Raw genomic sequence first — 26,017 nt, forward strand, 5'->3', positions numbered from 1 at the left:
TTTCTTGCCATAATACAAATTCTAACAGTCTATTCAGTAGGACTATCAGCTGTGTATCCACCAGACTTCTGCACAACACAACTGATGGTCCCAACCCCATTTATAAGGAAAGAAATCCCACTTATTAAACCTGACAGGGCACACCTGTGAAGTGAAAACCATTCCCGGTGACTACCTCTTGAAGCTCATCAAGAGAATGCCAAGAGTGTGCAAAGCAGTCATCAAAGCAAAAGGTGGCTACTTTGAAGATCCTAGAATATAAGACATAATTTTAGTTGTTTCACACTTTTTTGTTAAGTATATAATTAATTCCACATGTGTTAATTCATACTTTTGATGCTTTCAGTGTGAATGTACAATTTTCATAGTCATGAAAATACAGAATTTTTTTTAAATGAGATGTGTCCAAACTTTTGGTCTGTACTGTATCTCTGTGATTTAAGGGCATAAAAACTCAAAGTTGGAAAATTGCTAAATTTTCAAAATTTTTGCCAAATTTCCTTTTTTTTCACAAATAAATGCAGGTAAGGCTGGTTTCACACTTGCGTTTTGATCTGCAGCGTTTTTCCCTATGTTTCACATTAAAACGCATGCGTTTTTTTGTACGCGTTTGGCTGCGCTTTACGACGCATGCGTTTTTTTGCTGCATGCATTCTTTTGCAGAAATGCAACATGTAGTTATTTTCAGGGCCGTTTTTTTGCCACAAAAAAACCATGCGTTCATTTGCGTTTGATTTGCGTCAAAAAATACATTGATGTCTATGGAAACGCATGCGTTTTTGCGTACATGCGTTTGTGTGCGTTTTAAACGCATGCGTTTTTATAGAAAAAAACAAGAATACACCCTGATAAGCCACCCCCCACCATCAGGGCGATAAAGGGATCCTAACCCTAACCCTACCCCTACCCCTAACCCTAACCCTAGGGATCCAAACCCTAACCTTAACCCTACCCCTAAACCCAACCCTACCTCTAACCCTAACCCTAACCCTACCCCTAACCCTAACAATATGACAGTGAATACGCTCCGAGTTTATATTTTTAGTACTCTATAGCAATACCGTATATCTTGGGGTGTCCACATTGAACAAAGCTTTTTATTAGAAGAATGTCCTGGTCTCCAGGTCAACATAATAGCCAATCCCTATGGATCCCTAGGATCCCTTGGGTTAGGGTTAGGGTTAGTGTTAGGTTTTGGATCCCTAGGGTTAGGGTTAGGGGTAGGGTTAGGGGTAGGGTTAGGGTTTGGATCCCTAGGGTTAGGGTTAGGGTTAGGGGTAGGGTTAGGGGTAGGGTTAGGGTTTGGATCCCTTTATCACCTTGATGGTGGGGGGTGGCTTATCAGTGACCTGGTGACCAGGACATTCTTCTAATAAAAAGCTACCCCTAACCCTAACCCTAACCCTAGGGATCCTAACCCTAACCCTAACCCTAACCCTAGCTAATTCTGTTATCAGTGGGTTTTCTAGTTGATTTTGATGATTGGCAGCTGTCACACACTTCTCAGCATGCGTTTCAAAAACGCAAACGCAGGAAAAACGCATGTAAATGCGTCAAAACGCCGCATTTTTTTTCTGCATGCAAAATGCATGCGTCTAAAAAACGCAACGTTTGCACGCGTTTACATGCGTTTTTTCACCACCTGCGTTTTTTTTACAAACGCTGCAGATCAAAACGCAAGTGTGAAACCAGCCTAATACCAAAGAAATTTTGCTACTATCATGAAGTACAATATATCACGAGAAATCGATGTCAGAATCATCAGGATCTGTTGAAGTGTTCCAGATTTAGAACCTCAAAAAAGGACAGTGGTCAGAATTGTAAAAATTGGCCCGGTCATTAACATGCAAACCACCCTTGGGGGTAAAGGGGTTAAAAAAGGACAACACATTGGGGAATTGGGCATGACATTACATTGGGCCTACTTCTTAACTTGGTCTCCTGCAATCTGTCCTGTACCTGCCACTAGATCACCAGGGTCAACGTGCACTGTACGGAGTATTTTGGCCAAGGGGGCTGTCATGCCACTCTTTTATTTAAAAAAAGATTTTACATTGGTGAATTGGGCATGACATTACTTTGGGCCTACTTCTTAACTCTGTCTCCTGCAATCTGTCCAGTTCCTGCCTGTAGATCACCAGAGTGAATGTGGTCTGAACAGGACATTTAGGTCTAGGGGGCTGTGATGGCACTATTTTAATCAGTCCAAAAAGGACCCGACATTGGGGAATTGTGCATGGCATTCCATTGGGCCTACTTCTTAACTCTGTCTCCTGCAATGTCTTTTGTTTAACTGCCACTAGATCACCAGTGTACTGTTATAGGCTAATGAAGTTTGGTCAAGGGGTTTTTTTTTACAAAAGGTCCCCCCATTGGTGAAACCACATCCTTGTTGGAAAACACTTCATAACATTTGTGTACCTTAAAGAGTTCATCTGAAAAGCTCCTTTTTGTGTTGCCTGGTTGCTAACATTGGACACAATATACTTCATATAAATTTGATAAAGCAATGCTGTTACTTTGCCTCAGTAGTTCATAAAAAAATATAGCTCTGTCCACTATATTTGTTTCTCTCCTTGCGAGCCTTAACTTTGTCTGCCTCAAATGTACAAATGGAGAATATACAAATGGCGATTTGTAAGCAAGATTGAAATACTGTATACCGAATGCATTCAGACAATCACATAGCTGCATTTCTTGTAAAACATTTAGGGATGTGACAGACAATGCTCATTGGGACACAATCTGGATAAATGTTTGTTTATTCACTTCACAAACAGTTCTAAGCCTCAATATGTTTGCTGTTTGTCATTGTAAAACATTAAGGTTTACTGAAACTATGGTGGTGGTGGTTTGATCTAAATCCTTGTTGCTTTTATTTTCTAGGGGTTTATGGCCCCTCGTCTGATGACTCCATGATATCTCAGTTTCAACCAACCTTGAAAGGTGGCCACTTGAAGGTGTGGGTGAAACTAGAGTTACTACATAGTGTAAATCACTATATAAGACCAGAGAAACATGACTTAGACAGATGCCAAAACTGGGGTAGCTGTACATGTACAGTGTGCTGATACCTGCATAATTGGGGATGCCCATGCAGTGTAGGTAATCTCCCAGGAGTTCTCTTTTTTTTGTTGCTTCTCTGATATTCCAGACGGATGATGTTTAAAAGCCTCTTGGTGATCTAACTATACTGTATGTAGTTAATCTTCATATATACGTAATCACTATATTTATTTAATCCTTATATGTACTTATTAACCTGTGTACACATACAAAAGTGTATGCACTCACACTATTCAATCATACTATTCCTTGAATTTTGTAGCTTGCAATAAAATTGCCTTGTATTGCAAGTACTAGCATTTTTTATAGCCGTATCTGAACCTTAGTGTTAAAAACATGTCAAATAAAATTGCAAAATTCTCCTGTAAATAATTGTGCAAAGAGGGAACCATCATACCATTAAAAAATACGAGTAAATTTTCCTGGGTCCATCCAGTATGTGGGTTCCAAGGCCTAATGGGGTGCATATTACTATGCAGCAGGGCTCGCCTTCCTGCCAATATATAAAACAAAGGTGTATGGAGCACAAAATGCATATTGTGAAGTGGATTTTCATGGGCCCATCCAGTATGTGGGTTCCAAGGCCTAATGGGGTGCATGTGACTGACTATGCAGCAGGGCAGGCCTTGCTGCCAATGTGTAAAACCAAGAAGTACGGGAGCACAAAATGCATATTGTGAAGTGGATTTTCATGGGCCCATCTAGTATGTGGGTTCCAAGGCCTAATGGGGTGCATGTGACTGACTATGCAGCAGGGCAGGCCTTGCTGCCAATGTGTAAAACCAAGAAGTACGGAAGCACAAAATGCATATTGTGAAGTGGATTTTCCTGGACCCATCCAATATGTGGGTTCCAAGGCCTAATGGGGTGCTTGTGATTGACTATGCAGCAGGGTTCGCCTTCTTGCCAATGTATAAAACAAAGGAGTATGGAGAACAAAATGCATATTGTGAAGTGGATTTTTATAGGCCCACCCAGTATGTGGGTTCCAAGGCCTAATGGGGTGCTTATAACTGACTATGCAGCAGGGCTGGCCTTGCTGCCAATGTGTAAAACAAAGGAGTACGGGAGTACAACATGCATATTTTGAAGTGGATTTTCATGGGCCCATCCAGTATGTGGGTTCCAAGGCCTAATGGTGTGCATATGACTGACTATGCAGCCGGGCTGACCTTGCTGCCAATGTGTAAAACAAAGGAGTATGGAGCACAAAATGCATATTGTGAAGTGGATTTTCATGGGCCCATCCAGTATGTGGGTTCCAAGGCCTAATGGGGGGCATATGAATTGGCAGCAGTGCTGGCCTTGAATTCAATGCAATACTTTTTCAGGAGTCCCCCTGGACATCTTATGATAAGGGTATTGTGGTGCGTCATAATTCTTGGCAGCCCATTCACTCGCAGCATAGGCTACAGCAGCTTAGGAGACCCACTGTTTTATAATGGCCCTTTAAGAAGTTTAATGTCGCCTGATGCACCAGTAAAAATAGGCTCTGTGACTTTAAGAGTCCCTCTTTCGTAAATGAAACAAGATGGGTCTGTTTATGTGTCACACACCACATGGCCAGCTAGGGTTGTTAAATGTTACAATGACATTTCTCAGTGAATGCATTTGTAGTGGTTGAAAGCAATGTTAAAGTTGAAAAACGCTTCAAAAACGCAGCGTCTGAACTAAGCCTAAGTGGGAGAGTAAATTTTCGGTCTGGGGTTAAATATTTGGCCTTACAGGCAAGTCATTAACCTGCAAAGGATGTACCTTGGCATATTTCCAAGCAAAACCCGTTTTGGTTTTGTTTTCATGTGTTTTTTGTGGCACCGGGAAAAATGGCATGAATCTCGGAAAAAGATGATTAAGGCTGTGAACTAGGAGTCAGGAATGCTTCCAGGGGCGATCCCCGTGAGGTTCCTGTGTCATTTGAACAGTGTTTCCATCATTTTCAGACGTTTTTAGACCTTAACAGGACCCCCGGGAATCGCGGCAAAAATACACAGGTCTCCAATAGACTTACATTGGGCTCGTTGTTCTGGCCAAGTACCCGAGTATTCTAATTTGCTCGACCCGAGCAACGAGCACCCGAGCATTTTAGTGCTCGCCCATCACTAGTAATCAAGTTTTTAAACACAGCGCCATATTTTTTCTCAATAAAGTTTATTTTTTAATACCCATGACAAAGACTTCTATTTCTTTGTAGGTTGAGTAATTGATTTGGAAGTGCCAATTATTTAGACCTTTATTTGTAGGGTTTATTATACCACTCTACAGGTTGCATATGGTATTACAGCATAGTTACATTTACTGAAAGAGAGCACTACAATACTGTAATATGCAGGTGCTGGGATGCAGTGACACAAATGCTGCAGAGCAGGGGCTAACTATATTTCATTAATCGACAGTAGGGAACTCCGCACAGGGAGATAGCAGGGTAAAAGGGTACAAAACTAAATGGTTGTTTAACTAACAGTCTCTGATTAACAGTTCAGTTATCGTGGCTCCGCAGCCTGTCATTCGCTGAAGGTCCCATGGGTAGCAGCAGGCTGGCAGCAGTCTTTGTGGTGTCTGCTGGCATTCTCGTCCAGCACATGGTCCTACTTCTGGAGGCAGCGGGTGGTCACCAGTTTTGCCCGCTGAGCTCATAGTCCATGTATCTGTGGAGCAAAAGAATAGAGCTCTACACTGGATGCCTCTCCACGCGTGTCTCTTTAAAAAGCCGCTGTCACCTGAAGGAATGCGCTGCAATGCTCTGCCCAACGTGCGCCTCTCTGGATGTCACAGCTGCAATGCTCCATTGGTCGCACACTCCTCTGTGCACCCACCGGTTTTGGTGAGTACCTCACTATGCCGCCCTTTCTCTTCACACTGCAGCCTGTCATTCCCTCTCAGCGTTTGTGGTCTGTACCTCCTCAGCATTCTGGCGGGAAGACTGCTTCCGTTGCCACACAACCCATTTTACCACACACTGACTGGCCACGCCCCCTTCACCCTGGTTACTGGCTTGCTCCGGCTGCAATCTTGTTCCCCCCAGGAACAGGAGTTTCGGCCCCAGCAGTTCCGGACCCCGCTTTTCAGCAGCTCTGGCAGCCCGGTCTTCCATTCTGCAATACTTCATTTAAGTTTTCAGTAGCTATTTTTGGAAGGACACAATTATATTTTTAGAATCCATCAAAACTCTTTCAGGTATTCAATAAAATAACAAGTAGAAGTTGTACAATACATACTTTAATAAGTAATGATACAAGACAGGCTGATGCTGTCCTCACTGTTGTTGAGTGTGGGCGCAAGGTGGATCGTACATAACAATGAAATGCCTCAATCCTACACAATACCTCAACTACAGTGCTAACTAAAACAGATGCGTATAGTTCTAGCACATAAGGCCAGTCTGCTGTGGTTATTAACAATTCTAACTGAATACCCAGAGTAACATTTTTTTTCTTCACGGATATAGATTTAAAGAATATACTTTCTACAGAAATCCATCATTTCATGTTACTCAGACTTTTACAGTTGGAATAGGTATGGTTGGTTCGGTGAAGTTACGCATGGTCTCTACAATCCAGTTCTTATAGGGAGCAATGCGTGTGTATTTTCCTGGACGTTTTAGATTGCCACAGACGGTAAATCCAGAAGACACTATAGCTTCCACGACTTCATTGCATATCAAAGGTCCACCAGAATCACCCTAATGAATAGAAATCGTAATAAATATTATTATTTTTAGTCCACATTGTATTCAAAATCCTTAATATATGGCAGAATTACTGTCTTTTTAGTTCTTCAATGTAGATCAAATACATGACTCAAAAACAATAAAGGGAACACTAAAATGCCAAATCCTAGATATCACTGAATGAAAATTCCAGTTGAAAATCTTATTCATTACATAGTGGAATGCATTGAGAACGATAGAACATTAAAAGGATCAATGTAAATCAAAATTAATATCCCATTGAGGTCTAGATTTGGAATGATACTCAAAATCAAAGTGAAAAATCAAATTACAGGCTGATCCAACTTCAGCAGAAAAACCTCAAGACAAGGAAATGATACTCAGTAGTGTGTGTGGCCTCCACGTGGCTGTATGACCTCCCTATAATGCCTCGGCATGTTCCTGATGAGGCTGCAGATGTTTTGCTGAGTGATTTCCTCCCAGAGCTGGATTAAAGCATCAGTCAACTCTTGGACAGTCTGTGGTGTAATGTGGCTGTCAGTATTCCGGGTTTTCTAAGTCACCTTGTGAATGATTTTGCCCTTTGTTAAGATTGAGTTTGCTGTTTTTGTCTGCCCTACTTCCTGTTCGTTTGTTTAAAACCCGGGTCAGGTATCAGCCTCTTTGCTGGAGTATTCTGATTCTGTTCTCCTTCAGCTCAGCTGCTGGTTCTGAGTGTGTCTCTACCTTTGGCTCTGGACATTTCCTGCATTTGTAAGCTACACTCTCTAGGTTATCATTAGTCTGCTGACTTGGAACTTAAAGGGACTCTGTCACCTGAATTTGGAGGGAACAATTTTAAGCCATAGAGGCAGGGTTTTCGGGTGTTTGATTCACCCTTTCCTTACCCGCTGGCTGCATGCTGGCTGCAATATTGGATTGAAGTTCATTCTCTGTCCTCCGTAGTACATGCCTGCACAAGGCAATCTTGCCTTACGCAGGCGTGTACTATGGAGGACAGAGAATGAACTTCAATCCAATATTGCAGCCAGTATGCAGCTAGCGGGTAAGGAAAGGGTGAATCAAACACCCGAAAACCCCGCCTCTATGGCTGAAAATTGTTCCCTCCAAATTCAGGTGACAGAGTCCCTTTAACTCTCGTTTCACTCCTTCTGGTAAGAACTGTGTTTTAGCAACTTTGTTTCGGGACTTGTTTCGGGACTGTGTGTTGCTACTTAATCCTTCATTTACTCCTCCCGGTGGGAGCTGTTGGAAACAACACCAGTATAATACTTTAATGTGAACCTGTTTCTGAACTTACCCGTGTTTATGCCACATCTGAGATCAACTTGTGAACTAGTTTCTGGACTTACCCGTGTTCATGCTCCACCTGGGATGAACTTGTGGACTTGTTCTGGACTTCCCTGTGTTTACTTCATACCTGGATTTGACTCTTTCTGTGCCGACAGTGTTTGGATCTGCACCACGTCACCTATCACACTCACCTTGCTGAGGACTCTGCCTTAAGAACTCTGCCGATTTGCTGTATATATTTCCAGGACTCGTTTCATTCTAGGACACTGTGGGTTATCAGTATATTGTTTTGGGTGTTATTGCTGTTGTACAAATACACTATTTGCACTAAAGAAACCCGTCTCTGTCTGTTCATTGCCCCATGCTATCAGAATCCTTGAGTTCCTACAACAGTATTACAGGATACTCCAGCCCAAAAAAAGGATTCTGCTGGGGCAATGACAGAGACACTCTGTTAGGGCTAGCGGAATGCACCGAGTAAATAGAGATGTTTTTATTGATATTGGTGCGTTCGCAGCCCGGGGTCCACCGTGCAGGAGTACCTGCTGCTAGCAAACGGCGGTATGGACTAACTCAGTTGATTCACCGAGTAGCCGTGAAAGCAAAGCACTGTGCCCTGTTAGACTACATAGAGGCACAGGCTAACTGCCCAAACAGAGAGCAGTCAGTGGTCACGCATGCACACAAAACTCCTCGCCGGTGGTGCCAGCATTCTAGGGGCTTATTTCAGCCAGGTCCCTGAATACATACAAACACAAACTCCTCGCCGGAGGTGCCAGCATTCTAGGGACTTATTTTAGCCAGGTCCCTGAACACACTCTCATGTGACCACACTGGCGCAAAGCACATAACAAAGAACAATACTAGTGCATGGCCGTGCGGCCATGCGAGCCTTAAATAGTTGCAGCACGTACAGGACCTTCCTGAAGGACCAATGGCCTTAGCTGCAGTATCTGATCATGTGACCCTCGATCTCCACTGAGAGATCTTACTCTGGGCATGCTCAGAACGAGAAAAGAAGGACAGTCCCAGAAGCATCTGCTCGCCGCTGCCCAGCACTGACTTCAATGGCAGAAGCAGGAAAGGCAGCAGTAACTCTTTGTACAGAGTCAGACTGAGCGAGACGCTGGGACCGACGTCTCCGCTGAGCAGGCTCCACTGCGGCAGGAGAAGAATGGAGACCGCAGCGGAGATGGCCCGAGATTCCCCCTGTGCAGAGGCGGGAACTCGACCCCTAACATTATCCCCCCTCCTAGGGCCCCCCCTCCTTGAGCCTCACTACATTTGAAGGCAGCAATGAGCTGCGGACCCCGAATGTGCTCAGCAGGCTCCCAGGACCTATCCTCAGGACCGTAACCCTTCCAGTCCACCAAATAAAATTTTTTGCCATGAACCACCTTGCACCCCAAAATAGCGTTCACCTCGTAATCGTCCGTAGACGAACGCGATGTCCCGGCAGATGACTCAGAAAATCGGGACATGTATACGGGCTTAAGGAGGGGAGGGACACATGAAAGGTGTCGGTGATACCTAGGCGTGGAGGAAGGGCTAGACGGTAGACCAAAGGATTAACCTGTTCGAGGACCTTGAAGGGACCCAAGTAGCGAGGAGAAAACTTAGTGGACTCAACACGCAGCCTGAGGTTACGAGCGGAGAGCCACCCTAAGTCGCCAGGAGCAAAGGTCGGGGCAGGGCACCGATGTGCATCGGCGGAGGTCCTCATTCTCTCCTTGGATGCCCAGATGGCATCCTGAGTGCAGTCCCAAATGTCTCGTGCCTCCACTGCCCAGTCTGCCACCCTGCAGTCAGCAGAGGACACAGGCATAGGCACAGGAACCCGCGGATGCTGGCCGTAATTAAGGAGGAAAGGAGTCTGACCGGTGGAGTCGGCTACAGAGTTGTTAAGGGCAAACTCTGCCCACGGTAACAAGGATGCCCAGTCTTCCTGCCTGGCAGAAACAAAATGTCGTAAATAAGTGACCAGAGTCTGATTGGCTCTCTCAACCAACCCATTCATCTCGGGATGATAAGCCAAGGAGAGATTTAACTCAATACTGAGAAGACGACAAAGCTCCCTCCAGAATCAAGATGCAAACTGGGGACCCCGGTCACTGGCAATCTTGTCCGGCATACCATGTAAGCGAAAGATATGCTTGATGAACAAGGCTGCCAGAGCCCGTGCAGAAGGTAGCCGTGGAAGAGGCACCAAATGAACCATTTTGGAAAAATGGTCAGTGATCACCCAGATAATGGTGCAACTACGAGACTTGGGTAAGCCCACCACAAAGTCCATCCCGACCATCTCCCAGGGCCTGTCCGCCACCGGCAGAGGGTAAAGCAACCCAGCTGGCCATTGCCGAGGGGACTTGTTCTTGGCGCAACAGACACACGCCTGAACATAGTCTGCGACATCACAAGCCATATGCGGCCACCAGTATGTCCTCGCCAGTAACTCAGATGTCCTTTTGGAACCAAAATGTCCACCCACCCTGGACGAGTGTGCCCAAGAGAGAACCTCCAGTTGCAAACTGGATGGTACAAAAGTCTTGCCCGGAGGCACAGACTCTAGCGAAACCAGGACCACAGTTCTCAGGCTTTCGGTGGGGACAATAAGCCGAGGCTCCTCTTCCTCCTCCACAGATGACACAACGGAGCGAGAGAGAGCATCGGCACGAATGTTCTTCTCCCCAGAAAGAAAATGGAGGGTGAAATTAAACCGGGAGAAGAACAAGGACCATCTGGCCTGGCGAGAATTTAACCGCTGGGCTGTCTGCAGGTACACCAAATTTTTATGATCTGTGAAGACTTGGAAAGGAAAACGAGCTCCTTCCAAGAGATGTCTCCACTCCTAGTACGCCAACTTCATGGCTAGCATCTCCCTGTCCCTGATGGAATAATTCCTCTCTGCTGGTGAGAAGGTCTTAGAAAGAAGAAGCAAGGATGCTTCCGACCTTGAGCATCCTTTTGGAAGAGGACTGCTCCAGAACCAACAGATGAGGCATCCACCTCCATGATAAATGGCTTATCTACATCGGGGCGATGTAGGATGGGAGCGCTAGCGAAGTGTGACTTTATGGAGTTAAAGGCCTTGGAGACCTCCTCAGACCACAATTTGGGATTTGCCCCCTTCTTGGTGAGGGCAACCAAGGGAGCTACCAAAGTTGACAAGTGCGGAATGAACTGGCGATAATAATTAATGAACCCCATAAAGCGCTGCACCACTTTAAGAGAATGGGGTTCCTGCCAGTCCATCACAGCCTGTAGTTTGGCAGGATCCATAGCCAATCCCTGGGCGGAGATGATATAGCCTAGGAAAGGTAAGGACTCCTGCTCAAACATACACTTCTCCAACTTGGCATAGAGGGAGTTTGCCCGTAGGAGGTCGAAGACTTTGCAAACATCTCTCCGGTGGGAGTCAATATCTGGAGAGTAGATGAGAATATCATCCAGATAGACTATGACTGAGGTGGTGAGCATATCCCGGAAGATGTAATTCACAAAATCTTGGGAAACGGCTGGGGCATTACAGAGCCCGAAGGGCATCACCAGATATTCATAGTGCCCATCCCTGGTGTTAAAAGCCGTCTTTCATTCGTTCCCCTCACGGATGCGAATCAGGTTGTAAGCACCCCGCAGATCTAGTTTAGTAAACACCCTTGCTCCCCGAAGCCTATCGAAGAGCTCAGATATCAAGGGCAAAGGATACTTATTCTTAACGGTGATGGCGTTAAGACCCCTGTAGTCTATACATGGATGCAGTTCCCCATTCTTCTTCTGCACGAAGAAGAACCCAGCCCCAGCAGGTGACACTGACTTCCTGATGAACCCTCTTGCCTGATTCTCTTGAATGTACTGAGACATTGCCTCCATCTCCGGGAGAGATAACGGATAAACTCAACCCCGGGGAGGCTCAGCACCAGGCAAGAGATCAATAGGACAGTCATAGGGGCGATGGGGCGGAAGGGTCTCCACCGCCTTTTAGGAGAATACGTCTGTATAAGACCAGTATTGCTTGGGGAGACAGGATAGATCTGTGGGTACCTCTGTAGTCGCAACTAGGGTTGAGCGACCTTTACTTTTATAGGATCGGGTCGGGTTTCACAAAACCCGACTTTTTCAAAAATCGGGTCGAGTGAAATCGGCCGATCCTATAAAAAAGTCGGGGTCGGGGTCGGCCGAAACTCGAAACCCAATGCAGTGCATTGGGTTTCCAATGGTTCCCAGGGTCTGAAGGAGCGGAAACTCTCGTTCAGGCCCTGGGATCCATATTTAAGTGTAAAATAAAGAATTAAAATAAAAAATATCGCTATACTTACACTCTGACGGGCCCTGGTACTAACCGGGAACCTTCCTTCCTTAGAATCAGCCTTCCAAGACCTGCGGTGACGTCGCGGCTTGTGATTGGTCGCGCGGCTCCCATGTGACCACTCACGTGACCAATCACAAGCTGCGACGTCTCCGTGACGTCACCGAAGGCCCTGGAAGGGCTGATTCTTAGGAAGGAAGGCTGCCGGAACGAAGCCGAGGGTGAGTATATTCCTATTAGGTATATACTCACCCTCGGACGTGACGTCGCGGCTTGTGATTGGTCACGCGAGCAGTCACATGGGGGCCGCGCGACCAATCACAAGCCGCGACGTCACCGCGACGTCACTGCAAGGCCCTGGAAGGCTGATTCTAAGGAAGGAAGGTTCCCGGTTAGTACCAGGGCCCGTCAGAGGGTAAGTATGGCGATATTTTTTATTTTAATTCTTTATTTTACACTTAAATCTGAATTCCGATACCAATTCCCGATATCTTAAACATATCGGGAATCGGTATCGGAATTCCGATTCCAGATTCAGAAGATCGCCGACTTCATGGCCGACCCCACACAGGGGTCGGGTTGGGTTTCATGAAACCCGACTTTGCCAAAAGTCGGCGACTTCTGAAAATTGCCGACCCGTTTCGCTCAACCCTAGTCGCAACCTGAATGCACTCCCTCTGACACCTACCCCCACAAGATTCACCCCATCTCAGAATTCTGCCTGAGGACCACTCGATATGAGGAGAGTGGTACCGTAGCCAAGGTATCCCCAACAGGACCTCATCAAATCCCTCAGATATAATCTCCTGATGGGATGGCGACATGGACAGAGTAAGGGGGATGGTCTGGTGTGTTATCTGTGAGGGCAGTGTCAACCCATTCACCACTCGTACCGTTACTGGTTGAGCTAGCATAACCAGGGGTATTGCGTGACGTTGGGCGAAGGCAGAGGACATAAAATTGCCCTCCGCCCCAGAATCCACGCAGAGCTCTACCGAGTGGAAGGATGAGCTTATAATACTGTAATTGTCCCCTTAAAGGAAAATTTGGAGGCAAACGTCGCCGTGTCTAGTGTACCTCCACCTACTACCACTAGACGTTGACGTTTCCTTGACTGCTGGGGACATCTGGTGGCAAGATGTCCTGACTGCTGGCAAACATGACAGACCTTGAGTGCACAAGCGGTCCGGGACTTAGATCCCGCTCGTGACACTTCCATGGCCTCATGTGACTCAGGAACCAGGACCGGAGATTCCAGAGGTTTGGCGACGGTGGGAGCCAGCCGAAACCTCTGCCTACACTGGGCTCGCTCTAACCTCCGCTCGTTAAAACGGAGGTCAATTCGAGTAGAGACAGTTATTAACTCCTCCAGTGTGGCAGGAATCTCCCTATTGGCCAGAGCGTCCTTAACGTGATCAGCCAGGCCCCTACAAAATATGGGGATAAGGGTTTATCCAACCACTCCAGCTCAGAAGCTAAAGTATGAAAGCGGACCGCAAAATGGCTGACCAAGGACTCACCCTGAGTTAATGCCAGAAGTTGGAGCGCCGTGTCATGGGTGACTTGAGGTCCTAAAAAGACCTGTTTCAGAGTGCTCAGGAACAGCGGAGCACTCTGCACCACATGATCACCACGCTCGCACAGCAGCGTAGCCCATTCCAACGCCCTGTCCGACAAGAGAGACAGAATAAATCCCACCTTAGCCCGCTCAGTGGGAAAACGTGCAGCCAGGAGCTCGAGGTGAATAGAGCACTGACTCACGAATCCCCTACAAGATTTGCTATCTCCAGAAAAATTTTCTGGCAGCGGGAGGCGAGATAATGTCGGAACAGGGGTGACAGTGGACAAGGTTGTTGCAGCCACACTAGCAGCCTGTACAGCAACTGCGGTAACATCCACAGCTGAGGTTGAGCTTCTCGAGAGCCGCCAACCTACCCTCCAGCTGCTGGATATACCGCAAGGATTGCTGAATGTCCGCCATTTACTAGCCAGATCCTGGTGCTAGTATTCTGTTAGGGCTAGCGGAACGCACCAAGTAAATACAGATGTTTTTATTGATATTGGTGCGTTCGCAGCCCGGGGTCCACTGTGCAGGAGTACCTGCTGCTAGCAAATGGCGGCACTATATGGCGGTATGGAATAACTTAGTTAATTCACCGAGTAGCAGTGAAAGCAAAGCACTGTGCCCTGTTAGACTTCACAGAGGCACAGGCTAACTGCCCAAACAGAGAGCAGTCAGTGGTCACGCATGCACACAAAACTCCTCGCCGGAGGTGCCAGCATTTTAGGGGCTTATTTCAGCCAGGCCCCTGAATACATAAACATAAAATCTCCTCGCCGGAGGTGCCAGCATTCTAGGGGCTTATTTCAGCCGGGTCCCTGAACACAAACTCACATGACCACACTGGCGCAAAGCACATAACATAGAACAATACTAGCGCATGGCCGTGTGGCCATGTGAGCCTTAAATAGTTGCATGAGCACCTACAGGACCTTCCTGAAGGACCAATGGCCTTAGCTGCAGTATCTGATCATGTGACCCTCGATCTCCACTGAGAGATCTTACTCTGGGCATGCTCAGAACGAGAAAAGCAGGACTTAGTCCCAGAAGCATCTGCTCGCCGCTGCCCAGCACTGACTTCAATGGCAGAAGCAGGAAAGGCAGCAGTAACTCTTTGTACAGAGTCAGACAGAGCGAGACGCTGGGACCGACGTCTCTGCTGAGCAGGCTCCACTGCGGCAGGAGAAGAATGGGAGACCGCAACGGAGATGGCCTGAGATTCCCCCTGTGCAGAGGCGGGAACTCGACCCCTAACACATGGGTAGACAAGATGTTTTCTATGATTAACTCCTTGCAGCAGGAGGTGGCGGCTATACAAAATAAGATTAGAGACATGGACTCCCGGGCTAACCACAATGTGCAGGTGTTTGGTCAGGCTCTCCAAGATTTACGTACCTTGGTAGAAGCTCAAGATACACCACCCACCAGTATGCCTAAATTGCCTCCTTTCCGGTTTAATGGTGACCGAAGTCAATTCCGCAGGTTTGTTAATCAATGCATATTTTTTGATGTACATGCCTCCTACTATCAGTCAGATAGATCTAAGGTACTATGTATTATTATGTTGTTGACATCACGGGCACTGGCTTGGGCAAATCCTAAGGTTGAAAGTCGCGATGTCCGTCTAAATGATTTGGATGATTTTCTATCAGCTATGGCGCAAATGTTTGATGATCCCAACCGCCGTGCCTCCGCTGAAAAATCCTTGCTTTCCTTACACCAGGGGAAACGTTTAGTCATAGAGTATATTACTGAATTTAAGAGGTTAGTAGTTGATACCAACTGGGATAACAATGCTTTATTGCCAATTTTTAGGAAAGGGTTGTCCATAGTGTTGAGCATTCCGATACCGCAAGTATCGGGTATCGGCCGATACTTGCGGTATCGGAATTCTGATACCGAGATCCGATACTTTTGTGGTATCGGGAATCGGAATCGGAAGTTCCCAGTGTATGGTTCCCAGGGTCTGAAGGAGAGGAAACTCTCCTTCAGGCCCTGGGATCCATATCCATGTAAAAAATAAAGAATTAAAATAAAAAATAGGGATATATTCACCCTCTGACGCGCCCTGGTAGTAACCGGCAGCCTGCTTTGCTTAAAATGAGCGCGTTCAGCACCTTCCATGACGTCACGGCTTCTGATTGGTCGCGTGGCGGTCACATGAGCAGCACGCGACCAATCAGAAGCCGTGACGTCATGGAAGGCCCTAAACGCGCTCATTTTAAGCAAAGAAGGCTGCCGGTTAACAGCGGTGAGGTGCAGGGGCCTCCGGAGAGGTGAGTATATCAATATTTTTTATTTTAATTCTTTATTTTACACATTAATATGGATCCCAGGGCCTGAAGGAGAGTTTCCTCTCCTTCAGACCCTGGGAACCATCAGGATACCTTCCGATACTTGGTGTCCCATTGACTTGTATTGGTATCGGGTATCGGTATCGGCGATATCCGATACTTTTCGGGTATCGGACGATACTATCCGATACCGATACTTTCAAGTATCGGACGGTATCGCTCAACACTAGTTGTCCAGTACAATCAAGGATGAGCTAGCTCCACAGGAGTTTGAATTATTTTTACAACACTGTGTGCGTATTGATATCCACCTAACTGAACGCAGACAAGAGAAATGGGCGGCATCAAATCGCATCACTAATTTTACTCTTCCGTCTAGGGAAACTACCAGCAAGAACCCGCAGGAAGCTGAGGAGGTGCCTATGCAAGTGGACTCACTACAAAAATGTGAGAGTAACGAACGCCGTGAATATCGGTTTTGTGAGTGCTTATGTTTTTACTGCGGTCAATCGGATCATTTCCTCATTAATTGTCCTAAATGTCCCAGGTGACCTAACAAAATGTTGGCGGCAGTAGGGGACTATGACAATACGGACACTGAGTCAGAAGTTTTGGAGACCAGTTTACATATAGATGCTGTGGTTCCCCTAACAGTGATGCCGACCTCCCCTAAAGATCAAGGGGAGAAATACTCACATTGTTCTCTTCCTATTCAGATTCGGTGGGAGGGACAGTGGATACCAAGTTCTGCTATGATAGACTCTGGAGCAGGTGGAAATTTCATGGATTCTTCTTTTGCCAGGGAACGTGGTATTAAGACACTACTAAGAGCCTCACCAGTCACCATGGAAACAGTAGATGGTTCTCCATTAGTTTCCGGACCAGTAGACTGGGAGACGGTGCTCTGAAGTGTAAGATGGAACCAGACCATCAGGAAACACTTTCCTTTATGTTAGTATCTTCTCCTCATTTTCCTGTAATTTTAGGAATTCCCTGGTAACGGTCACAGAATCCAAACATCAATTGGGAAACCAAGGAGATATCATTCCTTCAAAGTGCAACCCTACAATCAGTCCACCGGTAATGTCTCCAGTTACCCAGAACTTGGAGGAAATGAAACAGGTATCTACTCTCCCTCTGGTTGTCATGCCGGATGCTATTCACACTAGGGCGTCCGACAGACAGCGGTAATTCCGCATTCGTCCTCTATGCGCTCAGTGGCGCCGGCTAGATTTCTTCTAGGTTCTCCGGGGTTAATCTAGCTGGTACTCGGATTGGAGGCTGGGTCTCGCCCACTGCCTTTAAATAGTTCTGCTGAACTTTGGGCATCGCCGATTATAGCTTGTGTCTTGTGCCTGGTGATTTCGGTCTGGAGTGGTGATCTAGGAGAGGGAAATATCATATCTGGTGGTGTATTATCCTTCATCATATTTCTCCTTCCTACATTTGTATTTGTTTTGCCCTGTGCACATTATAGTGTTTTCCTGTGTGTCTGCGTCGTGGTGCGTTTTTTAGTTTTCCCTGTCTGTGCTTTCTGTAGGGGTTGGTGTGAGGTTTTATCACTGGGTGGCGGGTGAAGGTTTCAGCTTAGTACTGAAACAGGAGTCAGGGTCAGGCCTGGTGGCCCAGACATGCACACCTTCAGTGTAAACTCTGGGAGAGGGACAGACAGGGTTTCCCCAGTCTGAGGGATATTGCAGGGGTCTGGGTAATCAGCTGTAGTATACCCAGTACCCCCATGACACTGGTTTACCAGGAATTTTTGGACATTTGTGACAAGAGGAAGGCAGACTCACTCCCTCTACATAGACCTTATGACTGCCCCATAAAGCTGCTTCCTGGGGAAGCGATTCCTTTCGGCCATGTTTACCCGTTGTCAGCTCCAGAATTAAAGACATTACGTGAATACATAGATGAGAATTTAGCCAAGGGGTTTATCCGACCATCCTCTTCACCAGCGGGAGCCTCCATATTCTTTGTAAAGAAGAAAGATGGCACTCTAAGACCATGTATTGACTACCGGGAGCGAAACAAGGTAACCATTCGTAACAGGTACCCGTTGCCTTTAATTCCTGAATTGTTGGAGAGAGTTCGCCAAGCTAAAATATTTACCAAATTAGATCTTCGCGGGGCATATAATTTACTCCGTATACGTCCCGGAGACGAATGGAAGACAGCTTTCAGATGTCGGTATGGACATTTTGAATATTTAGTGATGCCATTCGGACTCTGTAACGCTCCTGCTGCTTTCCAACACTTAGCCAACGATATCTTCAGGAATTTACTGGATCATTATGTAGTAATTTACCTGGATGACATCTTGATTTTCTCTGATTCACTACAGGAACATCAGGAACATGTCAAGATCGTGCTCAGACGTTTGAGAAATAATCATTTGTACATCAAGCTCGAAAAGAGTGAATTTCATTGCTCCAAGATTCAATTTTTAGGCTATGTTATTTCTCCCCAGGGATTGAATATGGAGTCCAGCAAGATCCAGGCGATCATAGATTGGCCGGTACCAGGAAACATCAAAGAGATACAATGATTCATTGGTTTTGCTAACTTTTATAGACGTTTTATCCGGAATTTTTCAGAAATTGTCCGTCCCATCACTCTCCTCACTAAGAAGGGGAAGAAGTTTGTATGGTCTTCGCAAGCCCAGGAAGCCTTTGATCGCCTCAAGGTTTGTTTTACCACGGCTCCGATATTGACGCACCCCGATCCTGCACTGCCTTTTGTCATGGAGGTGGATGCTTTTGACTGTGAACTGGGAGCAATCCTCTCACAATGAACCAGAGACAAAGGTTTGCTGCACCCGTGTGCCTTCTTTTCTCGCAGATTATCATCCACTGAACTTAACTATGATATTGCAGATAAGGAACTTTTCGAAACCATTTCCGCCTTTAAGGAATGGAGACACCATTTGCAGGGAGCAACTCAACAGGTAGTGGTGCTCACAGATCACAGTAATTTGGAATTCCTTAAGTCCGCCAGATGTCTTGCTCCTCGACAAGCTAGGTGGAGTTTGTTCTTGAACCAGTTTGATTTTATCATCTCGTACCGCCCAGGTTCACGTAATGGGAAAGCCGATGCACTATCCCGAATCCACACGACGGACTCCATGCCTGGGACCCCGTCTAAGACCATCTTGTCTGATGCCAATTTCATAGGAGTGCTCCAGGACCGGGACTTGTGGGAGGAGATCAAGCTGGCCTATGATGGTGACGTATTTCTTGCTGCCCCACCTGACAATGTGAATCTTGTCTTTCGGAATGGTGTATGGCTTAGAGATCGCTGTATTTATGTCCCTGAGGCTGTGAGACTTCGAATTCTCAAATTGGTCCATGACTCCATATTGGCTGGTCATCGGGGGGGTACAGAAGACGCAGGAATTTTTAAGTCGAGTTTTCTGGTGGCCTACCTGCTTGAAGGATGTGAATGACTATGTCCACTCTTGTGAGGTTTGTGCCCGGTACAAGGTTCCTCATGTTTCACCTACTGGCCTTCTTAAGCCACTACTCGTACCATCTCGCCCTTGGGGGTCTATTTCGATGGACTTTATTGTGGAATTACCCACCTCTGGCGGTAAAAATACTATTTTGGTGGTAGTGGATCGTTTAACGAAGGCTGCTCATTTTATTCCTTGCACTGGTCTTCCCTCAGCTACAGAGACAGTGGATCTGGTTATCCAGAACGTTTTCCGGCTGCATGGGGTACCAGATGAGATCATCTCTGACCGGGGAATACAATTTACCTCCAGGTTTTGGAAAGGATTTTGTTCTGCGCTCCACATTAATGTTTGCTTGTCTTCTGCATACCACCCTCAGACCAACGGGCAGACTGAACGGACCAATCAAACCTTGGAGCAATATCTACGCTGTTACGTCAGTCATTTGCAGGATGATTGGCTGAAGCTACTTCCACTAGCGGAATTTTTGTATAAAAACTCACAGAGCAGTTCCAGGTAACACCTTTTTTCGCCAATCTGGGATATCATCCAAATATTTTGCCTAGGTCTCCGGTTGCTACTTTGGTACCGGCAGTTCAAGACAGAGTGGCGGTGTTGCAACGTAATCTTGAAGTTTTGAAAGACTCCCTGACCGCAGCACAGGAGCGTTACAAGAAGTCAGCCGATAGATTCCGGAAACCGGCACCCATGTATAAGGTAGGAGAATCGGTTTGGTTGTCCACCAAGAATCTAAAATTGGGTGTTCCTTCGCAGAAACTGGGACAGAAGTTCATCGGTCCATTCAAGATCACCGGGATTGTGAGCTCTGTTGCTTGTCGGCTGAAGCTGCCACGAACTCTAAAGGTACACCCAGTATTTCATGTTTCTTTATTAAAACCAGTCTCTCTGAACAAATTTCAGGGACGTATCGTACCTCCTCCTCCACCAGTGTTGGTTGATGGCGAAGAACAATTTGTGGTACAGGACATTATCGATTCAAGACTTCATAGGAACCGGCTTCAGTATCTAGTTAGATGGCAGGGTTACTCTCCTGAAAACGATTCTTGGGAACCAGTAAGTAACATCAATGCTCCCTTGAAGGTTGCTCAATTTCATCGTAGATACCCAGACAAGCCTGGTCCAGGTTCGTTCCGGGTTTTCTAAGTCACCTTGTGAATGATTTTGCCCTTTGTTAAGATGGAGTTTGCTGTTTTTGTCTGCCCTACTTCCTGTTCGTTTGTTTAAAACCCGGGTCAGGTGTCAGTCTCTTTGCTGGAGTATTCTGATTCTATTCTCCTTCAGCTCAGCTGCTGGTTCTGAGTGTGTCTGTACCTCTGGCTCTGGACATTTCCTGCATTTGTAAGCTACACTCTCTAGGTTATCATTAGTCTGCTGACTTGGAACTTAACCCTCGGTTCACTCCTTCTGGTAAGAACTGTGTTTTTGGAACTTTGTTTCGGGACTGTGTATTGCTACTTAATCCTTCATTTACCCCCCCCAGTGGGAGCTGTTGGAAGCAACACCAGTATAATACTTTAATGTGAACCTGTTTCTGAACTTACCCATGTTTATGCCACATCTGGGATCAACTTGTGAACTAGTTTCTGGTCTTATCCGTGTTCATGCTACACCTGGGATGAACTTGTGGACTTGTTCTGGACTTCCCTGTGTTTACTTCATACCTGGATTTGACTCTTTCTGTGCCGACAGTGTTTGGATCTGCACCACGTGGATTCAGGTTTGGGAAATGGACATACCAGTCCATAGCATCAATGCCTTCATCATGCAGGAACTGCTGACACACTTCAGCCACTTGAGGCCTAGCATTGTCATGCATCAGAAGGAACCCAAGGCACACTGCACCTGCATATGGTCTTACAATGGGTCTGAGGATTTCATCCCTGTACCTAATGGCAGTCAGGGTACCTCTGGCTAGTATATGCAGAGTTGTGCGACCTTCCAAAGAAATGCCTCCGCACACCAATACTGACCCACTAAAAACAGTCATGCTGGAGGATGTTGAAGGCAACAGAATGTTCTCCACTGAGTCTCCAGATTCTGTCACGTCTGTCACATGTGCTCAGTGTGAACCTGCTCTTATTTGTGAAAATCAGAGGGCACCAATGTTGAATCTGCTAATCTGGGTGATCTCTGGCAAATGCAAATCACCCTGCATGGTGTTGGGCTGTAACCACAACACCCACTTGTGGACATTGGGTCCTGATACCACCATCATGACGTCTGTATGTTACAGTTTGAGCAAACACTTGCTGCTGGTTTGTTGCCCTGTTATAGTCTTCTCCACATCTACTGATATACTGGCCTGACTCCTAGTGTCTGCTCCATTCTCTGGACACTGAGCTGACAAAAAAAGCTTCCCTTCTTGCCACAACTCGCATTGATGTGCCATCCTGGATGAGCTGCACTACCTGAGCAATGTCTGTGGGTTGTAGACACCATCTCATGCTATTGTACAGCACCTCTTTGGGTCAGAGCAATGAATAAATGCAAAAGTGACCAAAACAACAGCCAAAAAGGATGAGAACTGAGAAACGGTCTGTGTTCACCCCCTGCCAATCCGCTCCTTTATAGGACTTATCTTGCTAATTGCCTATCATTTCTACCTGTTGTCTGTTCCATTTGCACAACAGCAGGAGAAATTAATTCACAATCGGTGTTGCTTCATAACTGGACAGGTTGATTTCACAGAAATGTGATTGACTTGGAGTTACATTGTTTTGTTTAAGTGTTCCCTTTATTTTTTGCCTTGGAATATTGTCTCTCTTCAAGTTAATCCTATGTGTACCTGTAGATTTTACCTGCAGATTTCCAAAAGTAAAATCTACAGTGGATACAACATCAGGCAAGTAGATACAATTTTACAAATATTATCCACATCACCTGTTGCAGATTTTTTTCAGGGTGGATATTAACAATTAGTGTAAATTTCCAGATTTCTTGTCCTTTTGGCTCCCTGAATAATATTACCCAGTATGCAATAAGCATCTTAGTAACTTCAGGAGCCAGCTACAATCAGACTGTATGTTGGGTATAGGCATATGATTCTGTCCTTTAGGCCACATTCAAACGTCCAATATTTAGTGATTATTTTACATCAATAATTGTAAGCCAAAACCAGAAGTGGAACAATCATAGCAAAAGTATACACTATGTTCCAAATTATTATGCAAATGATATTTTTCTAGGATATTCCTAAATGGTAGGTGCAAATGACAGTCGGTCTAATAAAAGTAATCACCCGTTAGAGTATACATCGACTTTTATTGAAGAAACCTCCCAATGATAACAGTATAATCTCCAAAGTAAATAAAAACTCAAAATTCACTGTTCCAAATTATTAGGCACAGTAGAATTTCAAAACATTTGATATGTTTAAATGAAATGAAAATGCTCATTTCTGGAATTTGCAGCATTAGGAGATCACATTCACTGAACAAAAAAGCTATTTAACTCCAAAACATCCTAACAGGCCAAGTTACATGTTAACATAGGACCCCTTCTTTGATATCACCTTCACAATTCTTGTATCCATTGAACGTCTGCTTGTATTTCTTTGCATAAAGTCAGAATAGCCTCACAGAGCTGCTGTTTTGATGTGAACTGCGTCCCACCTTAATAGATCTTTTGCTTGAAGATGCTCCAAAGGTTCTCTATAGGGTTGAGGTCAGGGGAAGATGGTGGCCACACCATGAGTTTATCTCCTTTTATGCCCATAGCAGCCAATGACTCAGAGGTATTCTTTGCAGCATGAGATGGTGCATTGTCATGCATGAAGATGATTTTTCTCCTAAAGGCACGTTTCTGCTTTTAACACCATGGAAGAAAGTTGTCAGTCAGAAACTCTATATACTTTGCAGAGGTCATTTTCACACCTTCAGGAACCTTAAAGGGCCCTACCAGCTGTTTCCCCATGATTCCAACCATGATTCCTCCACCTCCTTGCTGACGTCGTAGCCTTGTTGGGACATGGTGGCTGTCCACCAACCATCCACTACTCCATCCATCTGGACCATCCAGGGTTGCTCGACACTCATCAGTAAACAAGACTGTTTGAAAATTAGTCTTCATGTATGTCTGGGCCCACTGCCACCATTTCTGCTGGTGAACACTGTTTAGGGGTGAGCCGAATAGTAGGTTTATGAACCAAAGCAAGCCTTTGAAGGATTCTACACCTTCAGGTTCGAGGGACTCCAGAGGCACCAGCAGCTTCAAATATCTGTTTGCTGGTTTGCAATGGCTTTTTAGCAGCTGCTCTCTTAATCCGATGAATTTGCCTGGCAGAAACATTCCTCATTATGCTTTTATCAGCACGAACACGTCTGTGCTCAGATTCAGCCACAAATCTCTTAACAGTACGATAATCACGCTTAAGTTTTCGGGAAATATTTAATGTTTTCATCCCATGACCAAGGCATTGCACTATTTGATGCTTTTCGGCAGCAGAGAGATTCTTTTTCTTTCCCATGTTACTTGAAAACTGTGGCCTGCTTAATAATGTGGAACATCATTTTTAAGTAGTTTTCCTTTAATTAGAATCACCTGGAAAACTAATTATCACATGTGTTTAAATTGATTTCAGTGATCCATTGAGCCCTGAGACACAATAACATCCATGAGTTTATTTGAAAAACTAAACAATGAAATCTTTATGACACTTATATCCAATTTGCATAATAATTTGGAACACGGTGTAGAAACACGTGCCCCACTTTTGCATTTTTCACTCAGTCTGGGTTTTGGCTTACAAATACTGATGTAAAATGCTGAATGTGTGAACGTGGTCTTAAAGTGAATGAGTCAGTTTGTTTTGATGCCCTATTCCTTGATTGACAGTTCTGGATTTACAAAATCCAGGGGAGGAGAGTATTAGATAGAAAACAAGTAGATGGGAATATGCACTGAATTGCTCAGCCACATCAAGGGTGCATTGCCCACTTGATTAGCATATTTGAATAAAGAAAGATTTCTGGCAAACACAAAAATGGATTTGATCACTGTGGAGACACAGGGGGGTCAGCGGACATCCCAGTCCACTAGCCAAAACTGCACGGACCAGGGATCATCCCATGGAATGCCCACTCTCCTTTTAATGTGGTCATAACACTACTCAGACATAACAAGATGAGAGTAAAACAGTGTGGTAATGCTTTATTGAACAACAAAACAGGCAAATAACACATAGAACAGTAACAGAAAAATAGTCAAGATGGTGCACACTACAGAGTTTCACCCTTCTGCTGGCTCACCGGGATAAGAGCAGCTGCTACTTCATAGCTTCCTGGCCTAACTACCCCACCTGTGGCATGCACAGACAGAAGGTAACGACAAGCTTAGGAAGATGACAGTCCATCGAGGTACAAGGCAAGTTGACTGGAGGGTCACAACCTGGCTTTACCTTTCAGAGCTGACTACCCCACTTGTAGACTGGAGGGTCATATCCTGCATTCTCCGAACAGCACCATGGAGCCAGGCGACCAGCGGGTCCCAATACTGGCTTTCTCCAAACATATCCATGGATGCTCAATAAAGCAAATCTGTATTCTTCCTGCTGGGGTCGTGGTCCCCTAAGCTGGCATCCTGTAGAATGACAAATCTGTGTCCCTCATGATGGAGCCATGGTGTCTTGGCTGCTGTCCTGTAGAGAGTCTGGTTCTCTGGATCTCTGTCTCTCTCTCTCTGTGGATGTAAATATCCCCCTTTTTATAGTTCACACTGTCCTCGAAACCCATATCCAGAGGTCAAGAAGAAGATAGGTGGTGAGATAAACTCGCATTGTTTAATTATTTAATCTACTTGCATAGTTTTTCCTTTTTTGTTTTTCAAGTCAACAAACTGGCTGGCCTGGACAATGTGTAATCAACATATCAGCAAACACCATTGTTCAATGATCCTTTATCAGTAGTCAATGAATAAGAGCATAATATGTTACAACAAATTGTCAACTTACAAATCAATATTACAGGCTTACGCAAGCAAAAGTCTGTTTTCTTGACCAACCAGAAAGAAACACATAAATTCAAAAGTCAACGTATAGAATACAGTCTATTCTTAATGGCTTGCTGAAAGTAGGCATTTGGTTAATTAAGATAACATGCTGTGCTCTCACAAACAATAAAGATATGATTTTTAAAAGTGATATGTCCACTCCAAGATGCTTGGTTGAGGCTGGTTTCAAACTTGAGTAGGTGTAACACCCCTGGGTCCTGGATGTTACAGTGGCATTGCTTTCCTCAGAGTGATGTCACCCATGGAAGTGAGGGAAGATCTCTTATCAGGTAAACACAAACATGCAGCATGTTCACACTCCAGGCCAGAAAGGGAAGCTCTAAACCCGGTTTAAGGGGAACTTCCCTATATA

The 26,017-nt window shown here is 45.5% G+C and overlaps 1 protein-coding gene across 1 annotated transcript in view; it reads right to left on the reverse strand.

Annotated features, from left to right (window-relative positions):
* Positions 1 to 5,203: 5,203 nt before the first annotated feature.
* The window catches only part of LOC143766616 (serine protease ami-like), a 558,097-nt gene continuing 537,283 nt past the window's right edge, over positions 5,204 to 26,017 (reverse strand). The window contains exon 5 of the mRNA XM_077254425.1: positions 5,204 to 6,745. Within this exon, the coding sequence (XP_077110540.1) occupies positions 6,557 to 6,745 (189 nt within the window). The 3' untranslated portion in view covers positions 5,204 to 6,556. The remainder of the gene's footprint in view (positions 6,746 to 26,017) is intronic.

The sequence above is a fragment of the Ranitomeya variabilis genome, chromosome 1 (assembly GCF_051348905.1).
Source record: "Ranitomeya variabilis isolate aRanVar5 chromosome 1, aRanVar5.hap1, whole genome shotgun sequence".
Classification (NCBI taxonomy): domain Eukaryota; kingdom Metazoa; phylum Chordata; class Amphibia; order Anura; family Dendrobatidae; genus Ranitomeya; species Ranitomeya variabilis.